This window comes from Ochotona princeps, chromosome 19 (assembly GCF_030435755.1).
Source record: "Ochotona princeps isolate mOchPri1 chromosome 19, mOchPri1.hap1, whole genome shotgun sequence".
Classification (NCBI taxonomy): Eukaryota; Metazoa; Chordata; class Mammalia; order Lagomorpha; family Ochotonidae; genus Ochotona; species Ochotona princeps.
The window spans coordinates 30,375,198-30,390,067 of NC_080850.1; the positions used below are offsets into that span (position 1 = coordinate 30,375,198).

Consider the following 14,870-nt stretch of genomic DNA (forward strand, 5'->3'; position numbering starts at 1 on the left):
TCTCAAGCATCCTAACTTTAGCTAACTTAAGCTCAGCCTGTAGAAGACCTCCTCCCTTGCCCTGTGAGTATCCCCGAGGGAATTCTAGCCACTACCTGTTCCAGCTGCTTCCAAACATGTGCATCACCCATCTGTGTCCTAGCACTAGCTTACCAGATAGCAGACATGTACTCCCAATCAGCTGTATCACTGTAGAGGCTGTGAAAGGATGGCACTTCCAGATTCCAAGATCCTTGGTTGACTCGTCCTGAGTTCGAATAGGACAAAGAGGAAAGTAATCTGGAAAAACCACTGCAGTGACAGAAATGTCCGCTTTGTGTGAATATGTATGTCATAGCCATGGTGCATGGAATGAACTTACGGATGCACTTGGGAATGCAATTCTTTCTTGAAAGACTGGTTTAGAAAAAAATATAACAACATAGTGAAGAACATTATATGAAATTTATAAATTTAGTAGAGTTAGCCTATAGAAATTTTCATATTTATTATAAATTTTAGAAGTCTGGGGTGGGGGTGCGGCTTGATGGTGTATTATCCTAATCCTCTACCTGTTGTACGATATCCCGTATGGGCTCTACTTCTGATCCAACACCATTCTTAATGGCCTGGGAAAGCAGCAGAATTTTAAGTCTGTGGGCCCCTATACCTACGTAAGAGAACTGGAGAAGCTCCTGCTCGTGTCTTCAGACTGGCTCTGCTTCTGCCACTGCAGCCATTTGGTGAATTGAGCCGGCAGATGGAAGACCTTTCTCTCTGTCTCTCCTTCAGTCAATCAGCCTTTTAAATAAAAATAAACTTTAAAACAAAAAAGAAAAAAATCTCCATTTCTCCCCCATACCACCCCATCACTCTGCCTTTCAAATAAGAAATAAATGTTTTTGTAAAACATAAAATATGGAGGAGGGGGAATCAGTGCAATGGCTAAGCCTCGGCCTATGGTGGCCAGAATCCCAAGTGGTCACAAGTTCGTGTCCTAGCTGTTTTACTTCCAATCCAGTTCCCTGTCTGTGGTCTGGAAAGGCACTGGAGAATGGCTCAAGTTCTTAGGCCCCGCACACACATGGGAGACATAAAGGAAGCTCCTGGCTCCTGGCAATTTCTAGTTCTAGCCATTGCAACCATCTGGGGAGTGAGCTGGCAGGTGGAAGATCTCTCTCCATCTCTCCTTCTCTCTGTAAATCTTCATTTCAAATAAAAAATAAAATAAATCTTTTAAAACGAAGTATATAGGGAAACAGGCATATTGTTTTTGCCCTTTTTTTAGAATTCATTTATTTTTATTGGAAAGTCAGATTTACAGAGAGGAGGAGAGACAGAGAAGAAGGTCTTCTGTCCACTGGTTTACACCCCCCAGTGGCTGCAACAAATGGAACTGAGCACCATATGGGGGCCAGTTTGTGTCCCAGCTGCTCTACTTCCCATCCAGCTCCCTGCCTGTGGCCTGGGGAGGCAGTGGAGGATGGCCCAAGGCCTTGGAACACTGAACCCCTGTGGGAAACCTGGAGGAGGCGCTGGCTGTTGCGGCCACTTGGGGAAGGAACCCGTGGACAGAAGCTATTTCTCCTTGTCATTCCTTCTCTCTATAAAATCTGACTTTCCAATATAAATAAGTAATCTTTTTAAAAAAAACAGTGTGCGCACAGAAAAAAACAGAAAAACAGATAAAATTGTTAACACTGAATATTACATGACAAAAATTTAAAACAATAGTTTTCTTAACACATCTCTGGATTATTTTATTTGAAATAACATAAGGGATTACTTTTATAATAAAAATTCAATGTGATATAAAATTAGATAAAAGTTAGAAATAACATCACAGCCTAAAATAAAAGATATTGAGTCAGTCCTATATATTTACGTATCAATCATCAATATTTTTTCTTGGAGAGAGAGAGACAGAGTTCCCATCCACTGGTTCCCTCCCCCAAATTCCTCCAATGGCCTAAATGAGGCTGAGAGATGGAAATTTAGTTCAGGTATCCCACAAGTGTGGCTGGGACTCAACTATTTGAGCCATCACCTGCTGCATCCCCTGGTGCCCAGGCAGGACACTGGAATCAGAATTCAGAGTCCAGTTACTCCAAAATGGGATGCAAGCATCTAACCCCTAGGCCAAATATCTGCCCCTCAGTTTCCAATGTTTTTAATCCTGTGCTCTCAGATCAGCTTCTGGCTGAGTGGTTGTCTGAACTGTTCATGTTATTTGGGGGTTGAAGATGCCCAGGTCTCACGGTAACTGTGTAACCTAATAGATTGTTGGCCTTTATGTTTTCCATGACCTCTTCAAGAAATTTTTTTTAAAAGATAAAGGCAGAAAGAGACAAAAAGACCTTCCAGATGCTGAGTCACTCCCTAAACACCAGCAACAGCTGGAGTTGAGATAAAGTGAAACCGAGAGTCAAGAATTCAGTCTGAGTTTCCCACATGGATGACTGACTTCCAAGTGCTTGGGCCATCTTCCACTGCCTTTCTAGGCACATTAGCAGGGAGCTGCACTGGAAGCAGAGCAGCCAGGATTCAAACCAGTAAATACTGGTTCCTCTCATTCATATTTTGAATCAATTAGGAAAACAGGATTTAATAGCTCCAACTCTGCAAAGAGGGCAAAGAAATGGAAGAAAATTATGAATATTAGCAACTAGTTAAAGAGCACTACAAAATGCTAGGCATTATTATAAAACTTTTTGGGATTATCATGCCAAATTTCCACAAATCTAGAATGTCTGTGTCTGAAAAATTAGGTAATTGAGACTGAGAAACTAAAAGAAGTAGTAGCCAAAAGAAGTAGTGGCTTAAGGTTCTTTGCCAGAGCTACACCAGTTCATTTACAAGTAGTGTCATAAATCCTGGCTAACCCGAGACAGTCCGAGTTTATACCTCGAATCTAGAAGTTACCTTGAATGATGTTTGCTTTCTATTTCAAATATGGACTAAAAAACTACATAGCTTTTTTATCCCAATCTTGGGTATTACTGGCATCTGGGGCTGGAAAATTCTTGGCTGTGAGGTGCTCTCCTATGTACTATAGGGCAGTCAGGAGCCTTTTCCCATGAGATGCCAGCTGCACTTCTCACTCCAAGTAATGGGGGAAAAAATGTCTCCAGACACTGCCAAGTGTCCCTTGGAGGACAATTGCTCCAAAACCTATGCTCATAAAAATTTAGCCACAAAAGGATAATATAATCTATTTTTAGAGAACAAGTACTATAAACTGAACCTACCCAGTAAAGTGGCTAGCATATAAATTTACTCAATACAAGTTAACCTCTTAGTGACATTATTTTGCTTCCCAATAGTAGAAAGGTACAAAGGCTAAACAAGTAATGAAAAAGAAGTCTGGAGGGGTTCTAATGATTAAATTTGTTTGTTGCAATTTTTACGCGGGAAGGGACCTGGCAATCTCCTGAATACCCATATTGCAGTGTTTGATGTTTGATTCCATTTGGATGCTTTGTGGAATAATGAACATAAAAGCCATGGTGATATCCCAAGAGTGACAGAGCAAATTCCATATTGCAGCCATCTTCTTTAGTCATAACAGCTCATGGTAATTAGTGTTCTATTTTATCCTATTCTTATACTTAGAAATGACCACCATTTCTTTCATACCACCATGTTCCATTTATTAGCAATAACAGAAGAAATACCAATAGCACCAATTAAAAATGAATCCACATGACTTGTTTTATCCTTACAGCTGTAATAACTAGTAACTAACATGGATGGGAAAGCACTTTGCAAATTTAAAAAGTGCTGTACAGGTACATTATACTTATCATCATTCATAAATTAGCCCGATTCTCCTAGTTCAAAAGGCACGTAAGGTCAGATACATGGGCTTCAATGGGGCAAAATGATCACAACCTACAATGTAGCAATGGTTCACATGTGTTGCAAACAAGTTTACCCCATGCAATCCTGCAGAGCTGAAGTTACACACCCTTCAAAGTATGGGAGAATAAAGCTAAAAATAGACAAGACAGGTTTTTGAGACTTAATGCCTATTTTTAAATAACAGAATCCTACCTCTTGTCTATGAACTTTTTAATAGATAATATAATTAAACATCTAAACTGTATATACCAAAATTAATAAGTCTTATTTAAGGTGACTGCAAATTTTATTATTTTCTATGAACTAACATTCCAGATCACATTAAAATTTCAAAGCATTCTGCAACTTCAAAGAGGTCAGATTGGTAAAATTTGTGCTTGCATACCCTCCAGGAATATTTTCAGTATTCATTCCAGAATTGTTACTAGGAAAAAACAGCTTTATCCATTTCCTTGCCAGCAGGAGACTTGGCAAGACATGGCTTTTGGCTGACCATAAATAAAATTCCTCGAATCACCAGTATCTTGATTTAAGAGAAATTTTACTGTGTCTTTCATACACAAAAGCTGATAAACAATGATTAAAAAAACACTACTCCACTTTTTTCACAGGTGTACAAAAGGAAATAAAATGGAATTACATTCAACAATAAAGCTTAAAGTTCACTCTAGGTAATAGTTGCATTAACATTCACATACACAAGCACAGAGTAAGAATATTTCAGGAGTCTTATATTAGCATACAGCATACATATGGGAGATTGATTTCAGGTAACATCAGAGGTGTTAGTAGGATTAGCAATTCAGAGTGTTATAGAAAAGGGAAACTAAACCAAAGAGAAGGTATAAGGCTAGCACACCAAGACAAGTCACAGGATTAGAGGACTGAAAAATCTGCTCACTGTATGAGAAAACATTTTTATTCAGTTTCTGGGTCTCAATACAGTTGGTTAAGAGAAGGTTGTGTATTCAAAGTGCACATAATTGTTTCTTAGAAAAGAGAGAGAAAGATCCTTGTATTTAGGAATCAGTACATGCAAGAGGCAGCCCCAGAGTGACCTGAAAGAGTAAAGCTGTGACTGGCAAGTGGCTGATATTTTACAGATGTTTCAGGCAATTCTCTTAAAGCACTTCTGTAGCAGCAATGATCATTTCAATGGCTGAATTCTCTTTCGAGGGGAGTAGAGGCAGGGGATTGTATTCATCATATTTCTCTTTAAAGACTTATAGTAATAGACTTTCTCTCTTTTTTTTAAATAAATCTATCAAACAACAAACAGCATAAAGTGAGGTGTTGGGGTTTTCTTTCTTCTTTTGCTTTTGCATATGTGTTGTTGGAAAAGGACCAAGCCTTTTCACAAACATTGTGTGCAAAAGAATTCATAGTAAAGTGAGCACAAGGACAGATACAGGAAACACATCAGGTCTGCTTCTGTTGCCCTGGCTAGCCCTCTGTTAGACACGGAGCTATTGGCTTATAGTAAAATGCAGGCATCATGAATAATGACCCACAGCCAACAGACTTCAGGATCTCCTAAAGCCTTGTCAGCAAGGGTAGTTTTGTCTGCAAGATGGTGGCCACCACCTCTTGGATTAAAAGGTTTAGAAAGTCTGGTCCTTTTCCCTTTCATAGTTCCCCTCTGAACTGGTAACTCCTGTTGTTTGTCTGCCTTAGTTTCCCAGTCTTTTTTGTGCCAACTAGGTTACTCTGGCCCATCCCAGCCAGTGCCTGGCACACACATGCCCATAAGGTGGGGGGAGGTCACACATACCCAGTGCCATAAACACCCAAGCTGCTCAAACTCAAAAGGCTTTCTGCCTGCCCTGTAAGTGTCATCAAGACAGGATCCCCGGAGCACAGGGTAGAGAGTCGACCCTCTCACTGGCGGGACTGGGAAGCCTCTCCTTTGCGGCGGAGGAGAAAGGAAACTTGGGTCTGCTTTTTAGGTTCTGCAAATAAGCCAGAGTGGAGAAAAAAGAGTTAACACCAGACTTAGTAAAGCTTTTTTTTTTTTTTTTTAAGACAAAACTTGTTTAAATGTGATCTAGACAGACACAGGGAACTTTGTGCAGATTTCTGAGGTCTCTACCAGGGCTCGTGGAAATGGGAGATAAGAGTGGGGGGTTGCTACCCAGGAGAGATTTGCCATGATTACAAAAATGGGCTAAGTGGCTTGTTTCCATCCAGGGACCTCACTGGTCGCTGTTGTCAGTCGTGCTGTGCCCCTTCTCCCTTTTCTCCTGGGTCTTGTTACCCTTCTTCTTTTTCTTCTTTTTCTTGGTCTCCTCTTTTTTGCCGAAGGTTATGAAGTCACTTTTGTCAATTTGGTTGTTAGCAGGCTCCTGCCGGATGGAGATGATTGCAGGAGATCCTGGGATAATGAATTTGTCTGGCAACTCACCGGGACCGGGTTGCTTGGGGTTGCCTGGTCCATACTTAAAGGTCCAGCTGTTGCTGTTGACGCCAGCACCGACTGGAGGGGACACCTCTCCCGCCTCTGGTTCTGAAAGACAAAACAAAACAAATGGGCAGCAGAGTCCAAGTGCACCCCTCGATGCCATTCTACTACTCTAGGGAAGCTGCACACACAGCAGCTCCCCAAGAAAGTGCCTTTAGCAGGAAGGCAAACTTTCTCACTAGAGTGTCCAGGAATCCAGCTTCTAGTAACATTTTCCTCATTCTTTGTGAAGGATTTCCTAAACAATATGGCTGTGGTTACTCTGCCTGGAAATGGGATGAAAAGTATATCTGATTAAAGCAGAAAACTGATTAGAGAAAACTTTGGCTACAGACTATTTGGACTCCTACTGTATCCAAAAGAAAGGCAAATCAATTGATTCAATCAGTCATTCCCAATTCTATGATAGCCATCCTGCAGAGCAGTGGGACAGAGCTGGGAAGAGACAGGAAAGAAAAAGGGTGTCAGAGACCCCAGACAGCACAGGAAGCTGCAGCCTGCTCTAAGTTGGATCAGTTTGCTTGCATAAGGCAGTGGAAGCCAATTTGACATTCTAAACTGAATCCTCTCCCTTCGTGTGCTCACAGTCGTTTTGGGACACACATTCCAGCAATTATAATCCAAGTTAATGCTTCCAGAAATCAAGATGCCTATAAACCAGGAGTAGAGAATTTTTTTTTCTGCCAAGGTCCTTGTGAATAGTTATATTATCATTCATGGGCCATGCAAAGCTATGCACTTAGAAATTAGCCCGCTTCAGATTGATTGAATTTCAGCTCCCACCTGCGGTTGCCTTGGCAAAGCCAAGACCAAATGATTCTGTGGGCCTTATATGGCCCACAAGCCAGACATTCCCCATCCCTGCTATAAAGCATCATGGGACTCCAGGGAAAAAATGTGTTCATTATACTCAAGAAAGACAAGAGGGTTTCAGAGGAGAAGTGAAGTTTGTACCAAGTCTTGGAGAAATAATAATGCATCAACATGGGTGTGCAATGCAAGTCTTTCCCATGAATCTCACTGGAAGAGCACAATATATGACTTCTGAACCCTGGGAATCCCACTGACCTCCCAGTAGTGCTTAGGGCTCTGACCGTCTTCCTTTTTGTGGGGATGTGAAAACATCCACCAAACAAACCATTTGTGATCAGTTGTAGTTTGGGATTGTCTGCATCTGCTTTGTCCATTTCCCCAGCCCCTGTTTCTCTTTAGTTTCTCAAATGTAAGGTTCCTGAGCACTACTTTAGTAATACTGCTCATGTCAGGCTAACTACACTACTTCCATAATAAGTGGTCATATTTTGAGTTTTCTTAGTGAACCTCCCAGCAGCATTTGTCATCCCCCTCTTGAAACTCTTAAAGATGTTTGTTTGTTTGTTTGTTTGTTTTGGTCATATAGGAGAAGAATAACCCTCGTGGGTTCTGAATTGGACTGAAATCTTGCTACAAAATGCAGAGTAACAGGAGTAAAACAAATAGAAGTACATTAACATGTAGATTTCATATGAACATGAGACACATCCAAGGAATGAATAGGTCTGAAAGAGGTAGTTTTCAAGTCCAGTTCATAGAGCATCTTCAACAAAGAACAGTAAATTTTAAAAGAAGGAACAAGACAAGAGAAAAAGACTTTGAATCTCTGAGGCAGCAACTTGGGTGATGGAGATGGCAAATAAATGATAAAGGCTAGCTAGTACAGCTTGTTCATGTTGTCTCTTTTGGTGCCGTTTCCAGGTTTCTGAGAGCCCAAAACCATCCTCAGTTCTCCTTGGTAGAAAGCAGTGGGTAGGATATCTTTTGTCTTCGCAAATGTATGTCCTGCTTTTAGATAAGGAGAAGGAGGGCAGAGAGTTGTCCTCAAAAATCCCCCACATTTTAGGGTCAGGCAGCACACTCTGGTACCCCTACAGTCAAAATGTCCTCATGACACTTGGCTCTGGCTGTTCGTCAGCTTCCTTGCAGGAGCCGTCTCCCCCAGGTCACCTATGAGTTGGAGCTCCCTTGAGTTTGGCCCTGTTTTCTCCTCCACTTTCTCTCCTTTCTCTCCTGTTAGGATTCCAGTCATATCCATATAAATACCACCTCAGAAAACTGATGAGGTGCAGGCTTGTTAATAGCCTGTATCTCCCTGTGTGCTCCACTTGCAGGTTTCATGGGCATCTCAAACTGAAGGAATCTGAAAAGTAAGCTAGTGACTACTCTCACCCAAGCCTTTGCAACTGCCTCAGTAAATGACAACCATTTAGCCCACTGCTCAATCCAGGAAATTCAGCGCTAACCTTCATTTCCCCATTTTCCTCACTCTCTATGTATAAGACATCATCAAGCCCTGTCCTTTCTTCCTTTTAAATATATCTTGAGTCTGTCTTCTCCCCACTTTCACAGGAAATCACTGTATCTTATCTGAATTACAGCAAGTCTGTCCCTTGTTGAACCTGTTTCCACTTTTGCCTCTCTCTAATCTTCTGCATAGCAGCCAGAGTTGTCTTTATTCATTAAAGCATTTATCCCATCCTAAAAATTGCAACATCGTATGTATATGTATATAATGTATACAGTAAAATATTTTAAAATTAGAAATCAGATTATATCTGATTTAAAATTATTCAAACTTTCTACTGTCTTGAAGGAAAATATATCAAACTCTTCACCACATTACACAAATCCCTTTAATAATTTGATAGGAGCTTTTCCTCCAATTTATTCTAAATATTTCCTTCCTACCACTATAATTCAGTTATATAGGTCTTGCAGATCTCAAACAGCCTTTGGAGCTGCTTTTGCCTCAAGATCCATATTCTTATTTCTCCTTGGTCTCAAATGACTACACTGTTCTTCATATCATTCCTCATTAAGGTTTCTACTCCAATGCAACCTCCTCAAAGTGCCTTTTTATGACCAACCTAGCCAGGCAGCACCCCTTCACCTTATAGTTACTCATCATCAAGTCACAAAGGCAGGAAATATATGTGCTTGTTCACCAACATACAATCAATGACTGATACAACTTCTAACCCCTTACATGTTTTTAATAAATACTTGCAGGTGGCTGGCGTGGTGGCCCACTAAGACTGCACTGCTTCCAATTCAGTTCCTTGCTAATATGCTTAAGAAAGCAGTGAAAGCCCAAGTGCTTAGGACCCTGTCACCCATGTTGGAGACCTAGATGGAGCTCCTGGCTTCCTGACTCAGCCCTGGTTTCTGTAGCCAGCAGAGGAGTGAATCAGTGGATGGAAGTTCTCTTTCTCTGTCTCTCCCTATCTCTGTGTCACTCTGCCTTCCAAACAAATAAAATAAATCTTTAAATACATAAATAACCACTGGATGAATGAATGGGCTAGTGTGAGAGGTGGAAGTGGCAGGTACTCTAGCAGAAGAAAAAACTCTCCACTGACAATACTCTCAAGGACCCTAAACACAATGTGGCAAGGCATGTAAAATGCCAAGTCTCACCCTCAGCACGGTGTAGGGTCTCTGTATGAGGTATCACATACAGCTAAGGAAATGCTGTGCAACTCTTGGGACTGGGAGGGCAGCATGAGGGTTCTTCAAATTTACCACAAGCAGTGAGGAGACCAAGAAGCTTTCTTCCCCAGACCTTTGTCCTGACACCATGCTTCCCCAGCAGAACAAACACTGTGACATTGAATCCAAAATGTAAAAGCAGGACCCAGTCTTCCTTTGGCTGTCTTGCTTAGCATTAGGAGTCCTTGCCCACCCTTTATCAAAAGGAATCTACTGAATTAAAGGAGTGATCCAGCTGACCTTACAAAGGTTCTAATATAAATATGAATATCAGTGGCCAGTATTGTCCTGAGATGATTTGTGTAGGGGAATTCTAGGTCAGGAAAAAATATAATTGCTGCATTCAGGTAAATGCCAGACCAACTAAAGCCCATCTGGCCATAATAAATTCCCTAAAGAGCACAGCAAGTCACAGGGCCTAGCACAGTAGCCTAGTGGCTAAAGCCCTCACCTTGCACACACTGGGATTCCATATGGGCGCTGGTTCTAATCCCAGCGGTCCTGTTTCCCATCCAGCTCCCTGCTTACGGCCTGGAAAAGCAGTAGAAGACCCCAAAGCCTTGGGATGCTGCAGCCACGTGGAAGACTCATGGGAAGAAATTCCTGGTCCCTGGCTTCAATCAGCTCAGCTCTGGCCATTGTGGCCATTTGGGGAATGAACCAGTGGATGAAAGACCATCTCTTTCTGTCTTTCCTTCTCTCTCTCTGTAAAAACCGCCTTTTAAAAAAACAAAAATAACCCTAAGAAAAACAAAACAATTTTCTGAGACTTTTTATTTTTTATTATTTTTTTTAAGATTTTTTATTGGAAAGAGATTCTAAAGACAAAAGGAGAGACTAAGATAAAGATCTTCCATGTATTGGTTCACTCTCCAAATGGCCACACAACTGAAGCTGAGTTGATCCAAAGCCAGGAGCCAGGGGCCTCCTCCAGGTCTCCTACGCAGGTGCAGGGGCCCAAGGCTTTAGACTATCCTCCAGTGCTTTCCCAGTTCACAGGAAGTGAGCTGGATGGGAAATGGTATTGCCAGGACATGAACTGGCACCTATACAGGATGCCAACATTTACAGGAGAGGATTAGCCAATTGAGTCATCAAGCCAGCCCCTGGATTAATTATTTTAAAAATATTTTATTTGTAGTTGAAAAACAGAAACGGAGACAGAAAAAGAGGGAACCCATTCACTCTTACAAATGTCCTCAATGGGCAGGCCCAGGCAGGGATCAAGCTGAGAGCTGGAATGTAATGCAGGCCTCACACAACAGTGGCAAAAGCTTGAGGCTTGCAGCATCTGTGTCAGCTTGAAGCTGAAATCAGGAGCCTGAGCTGGACACTGAACTGAGGCATTCTGATGTGGGACCTGAGTGTTCTAACAGGTGCATTAACCACACGAAATCGTACCCGCCAGAACCTGCCTGTTTGCATTTCAAAAACAGGCTTTGTCTGAATCTTGGGCAAACATTAGAAATATATTTTAAAACCTCTAATTGAGAGCAGGTTTTGGCACTGTGATTCAGATAAGATACAGCCTAGGGAGGGTGACACAATGGTGGAGAGCCACTGGAGACTCTGGTGATGAAGATTCTCCCTCCCTCTCTCTTTTTCTCTCCCTCCTCCTCATTCTCCTCCTGCCTTTCAAATATCTACATACATTTTAAAAATATATTTTCTTTTAAAATTCTAACTTATTTATATAAAGTGAACACACAGATTTAGGTGCAGAGTGACATTTGCCACCCTAACCTCCCTCCTATCCATGTTCAAAATACATACACATTAGCTATAAGCAGAGCTTTAAAAAAAATGTCCTCCAATTTGGCACCTAGAACTGGGTTCAGCATCATAAGGATTATCATCCAGAGATGCAGGACTACATCATCCAGGTTGCAGAGGTCAAGGATGTTACTGACCATGTCTCTAGGCCTGGGAGGGCCTCACAGCAGGACCAAATCCTGTTTTGTTTTGTTTTGCTTTGCTTTGTTTTGTTTTGCTTTGTTTTGTTTTGCTTTGTTTACAGGTCACTGAGCATCTGGGCCTAAGTCTAGCTTCAGACTCTACCTAAATGCTGAGGGGCTATCAGAGATCTTTTTATGTGTGTCATCCACACGCTTACCTTATGCCGCATAGAATTCAGTGAAGTTTCTTCTCACTTAAGACAGCGAGCCAGCTTGCTCTGGGGGTGGTGTAACCAGACACCTGTGAGGGTCAGCAGTCCCTAGATGGAGGCTCACTGGGATTATGATTCACCCAGGAGGAAGCCTAGCCTAAGGCTCTGACAAACAACATTTACTGACCTGATCTGAGATGCTGGCTTTGCCTACCACATGCCTATCTTCGGACAGAATCAAAGATGTACTGCCTTTGGAAGAAGATGAAAAGGTAAAAGCAACCCTTCTGCCCCTACGTTTAGCGGGGGTGGGTCCCAAGGGATGATCAATACAGGAAATGCTTCTTCTCTGAGGATTGCTTCCTCTCCCAACTCCAAGGATAAGTCCCATACTGTCTGTTCCCCAGGACCTAGCTCAGATAAAGACAAATCTGAGATTCATTCAGGATCTGAGTAAGGGATTCTCTTAGGCTCCAGAAAGGGATTCCAGCACACAATCAGTAGGCTAGGACCTGACAGGATTTTAAAAGTTTTAATAGAATTTAATTCTAATTACTAAAAAAAAAAGGTGGTTCTGACTTTTTTTAATATTGGAAAATTTCTTAACAAAGGTAAAGACACATCTAAAATCAACAATATGCATTTAAGAAATCATAAGATCTTCATCTCTGATTTTTAAAAGTCTCCAGTAAGTAATCTGCCCCTTTATGTAATTCTATAATCCACTTTAGGCACTAACCAGGGGGCCTTTTGGTCAGGGTTCCCAATTCACTTTTTTCATGCTAAATGAACTCTGACTTGCCTGAGTTTATGGAGCTGAGCCTGGAGGGATTAAGAACAACTGGTTTCTTACAACAAGGCTTTGCTAACATAACTGCAGAGGGACAGCCCTGAAGACAGTGAAGCAAATGACATGTAAACCCAGCCTGGACTCCAGTTCTTAACCACTCTGGATAATCACCAAGGCCAAGACAGGGTTTCTGATTTAAAACTCATTTCTCCTAATGAAAGAATGCAGTCATCTTGACCAAAACATACTATTTTAGGAACATTCTCTGAGGAGCATGGCCTGGGGAAGGCAGACAAGTGTTTAATTCTGTTCTTCATTCACCTTGCTTTGTTCTCCTTTAGGCCAGGTTTACTGAACCTCAGTGGACTCAACCCTAGAGTGGAGATCATCCTTTTCCTGCCTGTATCACAGGGTTCTCTAGTTACCCCTTGATGCCTCCCTGCTAAGTGCCTGGCACAGAGCTAAGCAGAGCTATGCATCACTGAAGTTGGTTCTTACAAGGACAGTACAGAGTAGATATCGCTAAGGCTGTGCCTGTTTGATATGTAAATGGGCTAAGGAACATTATAAAGACACAAACTGTACATCAGTCCCCTGAAAACCCAAACGCGCTATGCAAATGCAGCAATTACTTCAGTTGCTCTCTGTTTTTGCTACCATTGGGAAGACAGAGATGCAAGCAAAGGCTCTCTCTCAGCTAGACTCGGTGGAAAGAAGCGGCCGCGGAGTGGGGGGTGGGGTGGACATGGGAGTGACGAGTCAGGAAAATCACACCCGGGCCTGCAGGTCTCAGCCCCGCCCCTCCGCTCCCCATTCATTCCTTTGTTAGCATCTCCGGGATTGCAGTGCTAAGGTTAATACAGAGCTTCCAGAAAACCCATCATTCTGATTAAAGCCAGGGACTATCTCGCCAGACAGCGCCCCGGAGCCTGCCTACCGCCCACTCCGAGAAGTCAGAGCAGCCTGCAAAGGCTATTAAATGATTACAGCCGCTTCCGGCCCAGTCAGACGCTCAGCCACAGCTTGCTCCCTGGTGCTGGCGGCTGTTGCCCCCGCCCCCTCCCCTCGCACTTGCCCAGGGCACCTACGCAGCGACCCCTCGATTCTCCTCTGCCCCCACCTCACCCCAAGCAGCCCCTACAGTCTTTCAAGCGGCTCTGCCTTCGTTTGCACCTTCTGGACTGTGAACAACCATTCCAGCTCTGTTTTTCTGCCCCTGCCATAATTTGGCAGAGTGAAGTATGTGTAAATGCTCAGTCTGGCCAAAAATCTAAGCCCATCAGCCATCAAATCACCAAAGGACCAGTGTGTAAAACATCTCAAGCTCCTTATCCATCCCCTCTCTTCCTTCTGTAAGGATTGTGAACAACTGGACAAGCTGCCTCCTCCTTCCCTCCAATCCTTTGTGAATTGGGCTGAGCCAATCTGAGTCATCACAGCCCACAAAACACGGGAGAATCTTGACCTGAAACCCAAATCCTATCCAGGATCAGAGGGGAGGGAGGGTAGAACTCAAACCAGCAGGGCCAGCATTGCCCTGCTGCTTCATAGTCCTTCAACTGACAGTGGAAGGCATCTGCCATGGAAACGAGGGGCTGCAAAGCAACACTCCCTGTTCTCTGGGAGACTGTGTACTCAGAGCCTGGCTAGAGTTAAACCTGGCTGCATCATGTCAACTGTGTGATGTTCTACAATGACTTCCTGCCTCTCCACCTCAGTTTTCATCTGTAAAGGAGATAATAATAGCCCCCAACTCGATGAAGCTATTACAGGATTAGATGGAATTATCCTTCCAGAGCATTTAGCAGTGCCTAGCATAAAAACCCATTAGTTCTATTTGTGAGATCAGAGCAACAGAGATTCATTCATTTATTTAAGGATTTGATTGATTGCTTATTACGGGTGAGGCAGCTTATTAATCTCTTGCATTCTTATATAAATTCAGCCATGACTTACCACAATTAATTTAATTACCTTTGTTTATTCATTCCCTAAAGCAGCTACTGGATTCCTGTTCATTTGTTCTCACCTACCCAAAAGGCAGAGTGACAAAGAAACAGAACTTTTATCTTCTAGTTCACAACTTCAAACGCCCACAAAAGCCAGGGTTGGGCCTGGTGTCCTGCACTCCATCCAGGTCTCCCATATAG

At 42.5% G+C, this 14,870-nt stretch overlaps 1 protein-coding gene across 4 annotated transcripts in view; it reads right to left on the reverse strand.

Moving 5' to 3' along the window:
- Positions 1-3,612: 3,612 nt before the first annotated feature.
- LOC101525192 (protocadherin alpha-C2) overlaps positions 3,613-14,870 on the reverse strand; it is a 69,257-nt gene continuing 57,999 nt past the window's right edge. For 3 of the 4 annotated variants that reach the window (XM_058677816.1, XM_058677818.1, XM_004586490.4), the window contains exon 4: positions 3,613-6,343. In XM_058677816.1, coding sequence (XP_058533799.1) covers positions 6,033-6,343 — 311 coding nt within the window. In that variant the 3' untranslated portion in view covers positions 3,613-6,032. The remainder of the gene's footprint in view (positions 6,344-14,870) is intronic. The other variant, XM_058677817.1, reaches the window with a different exon arrangement.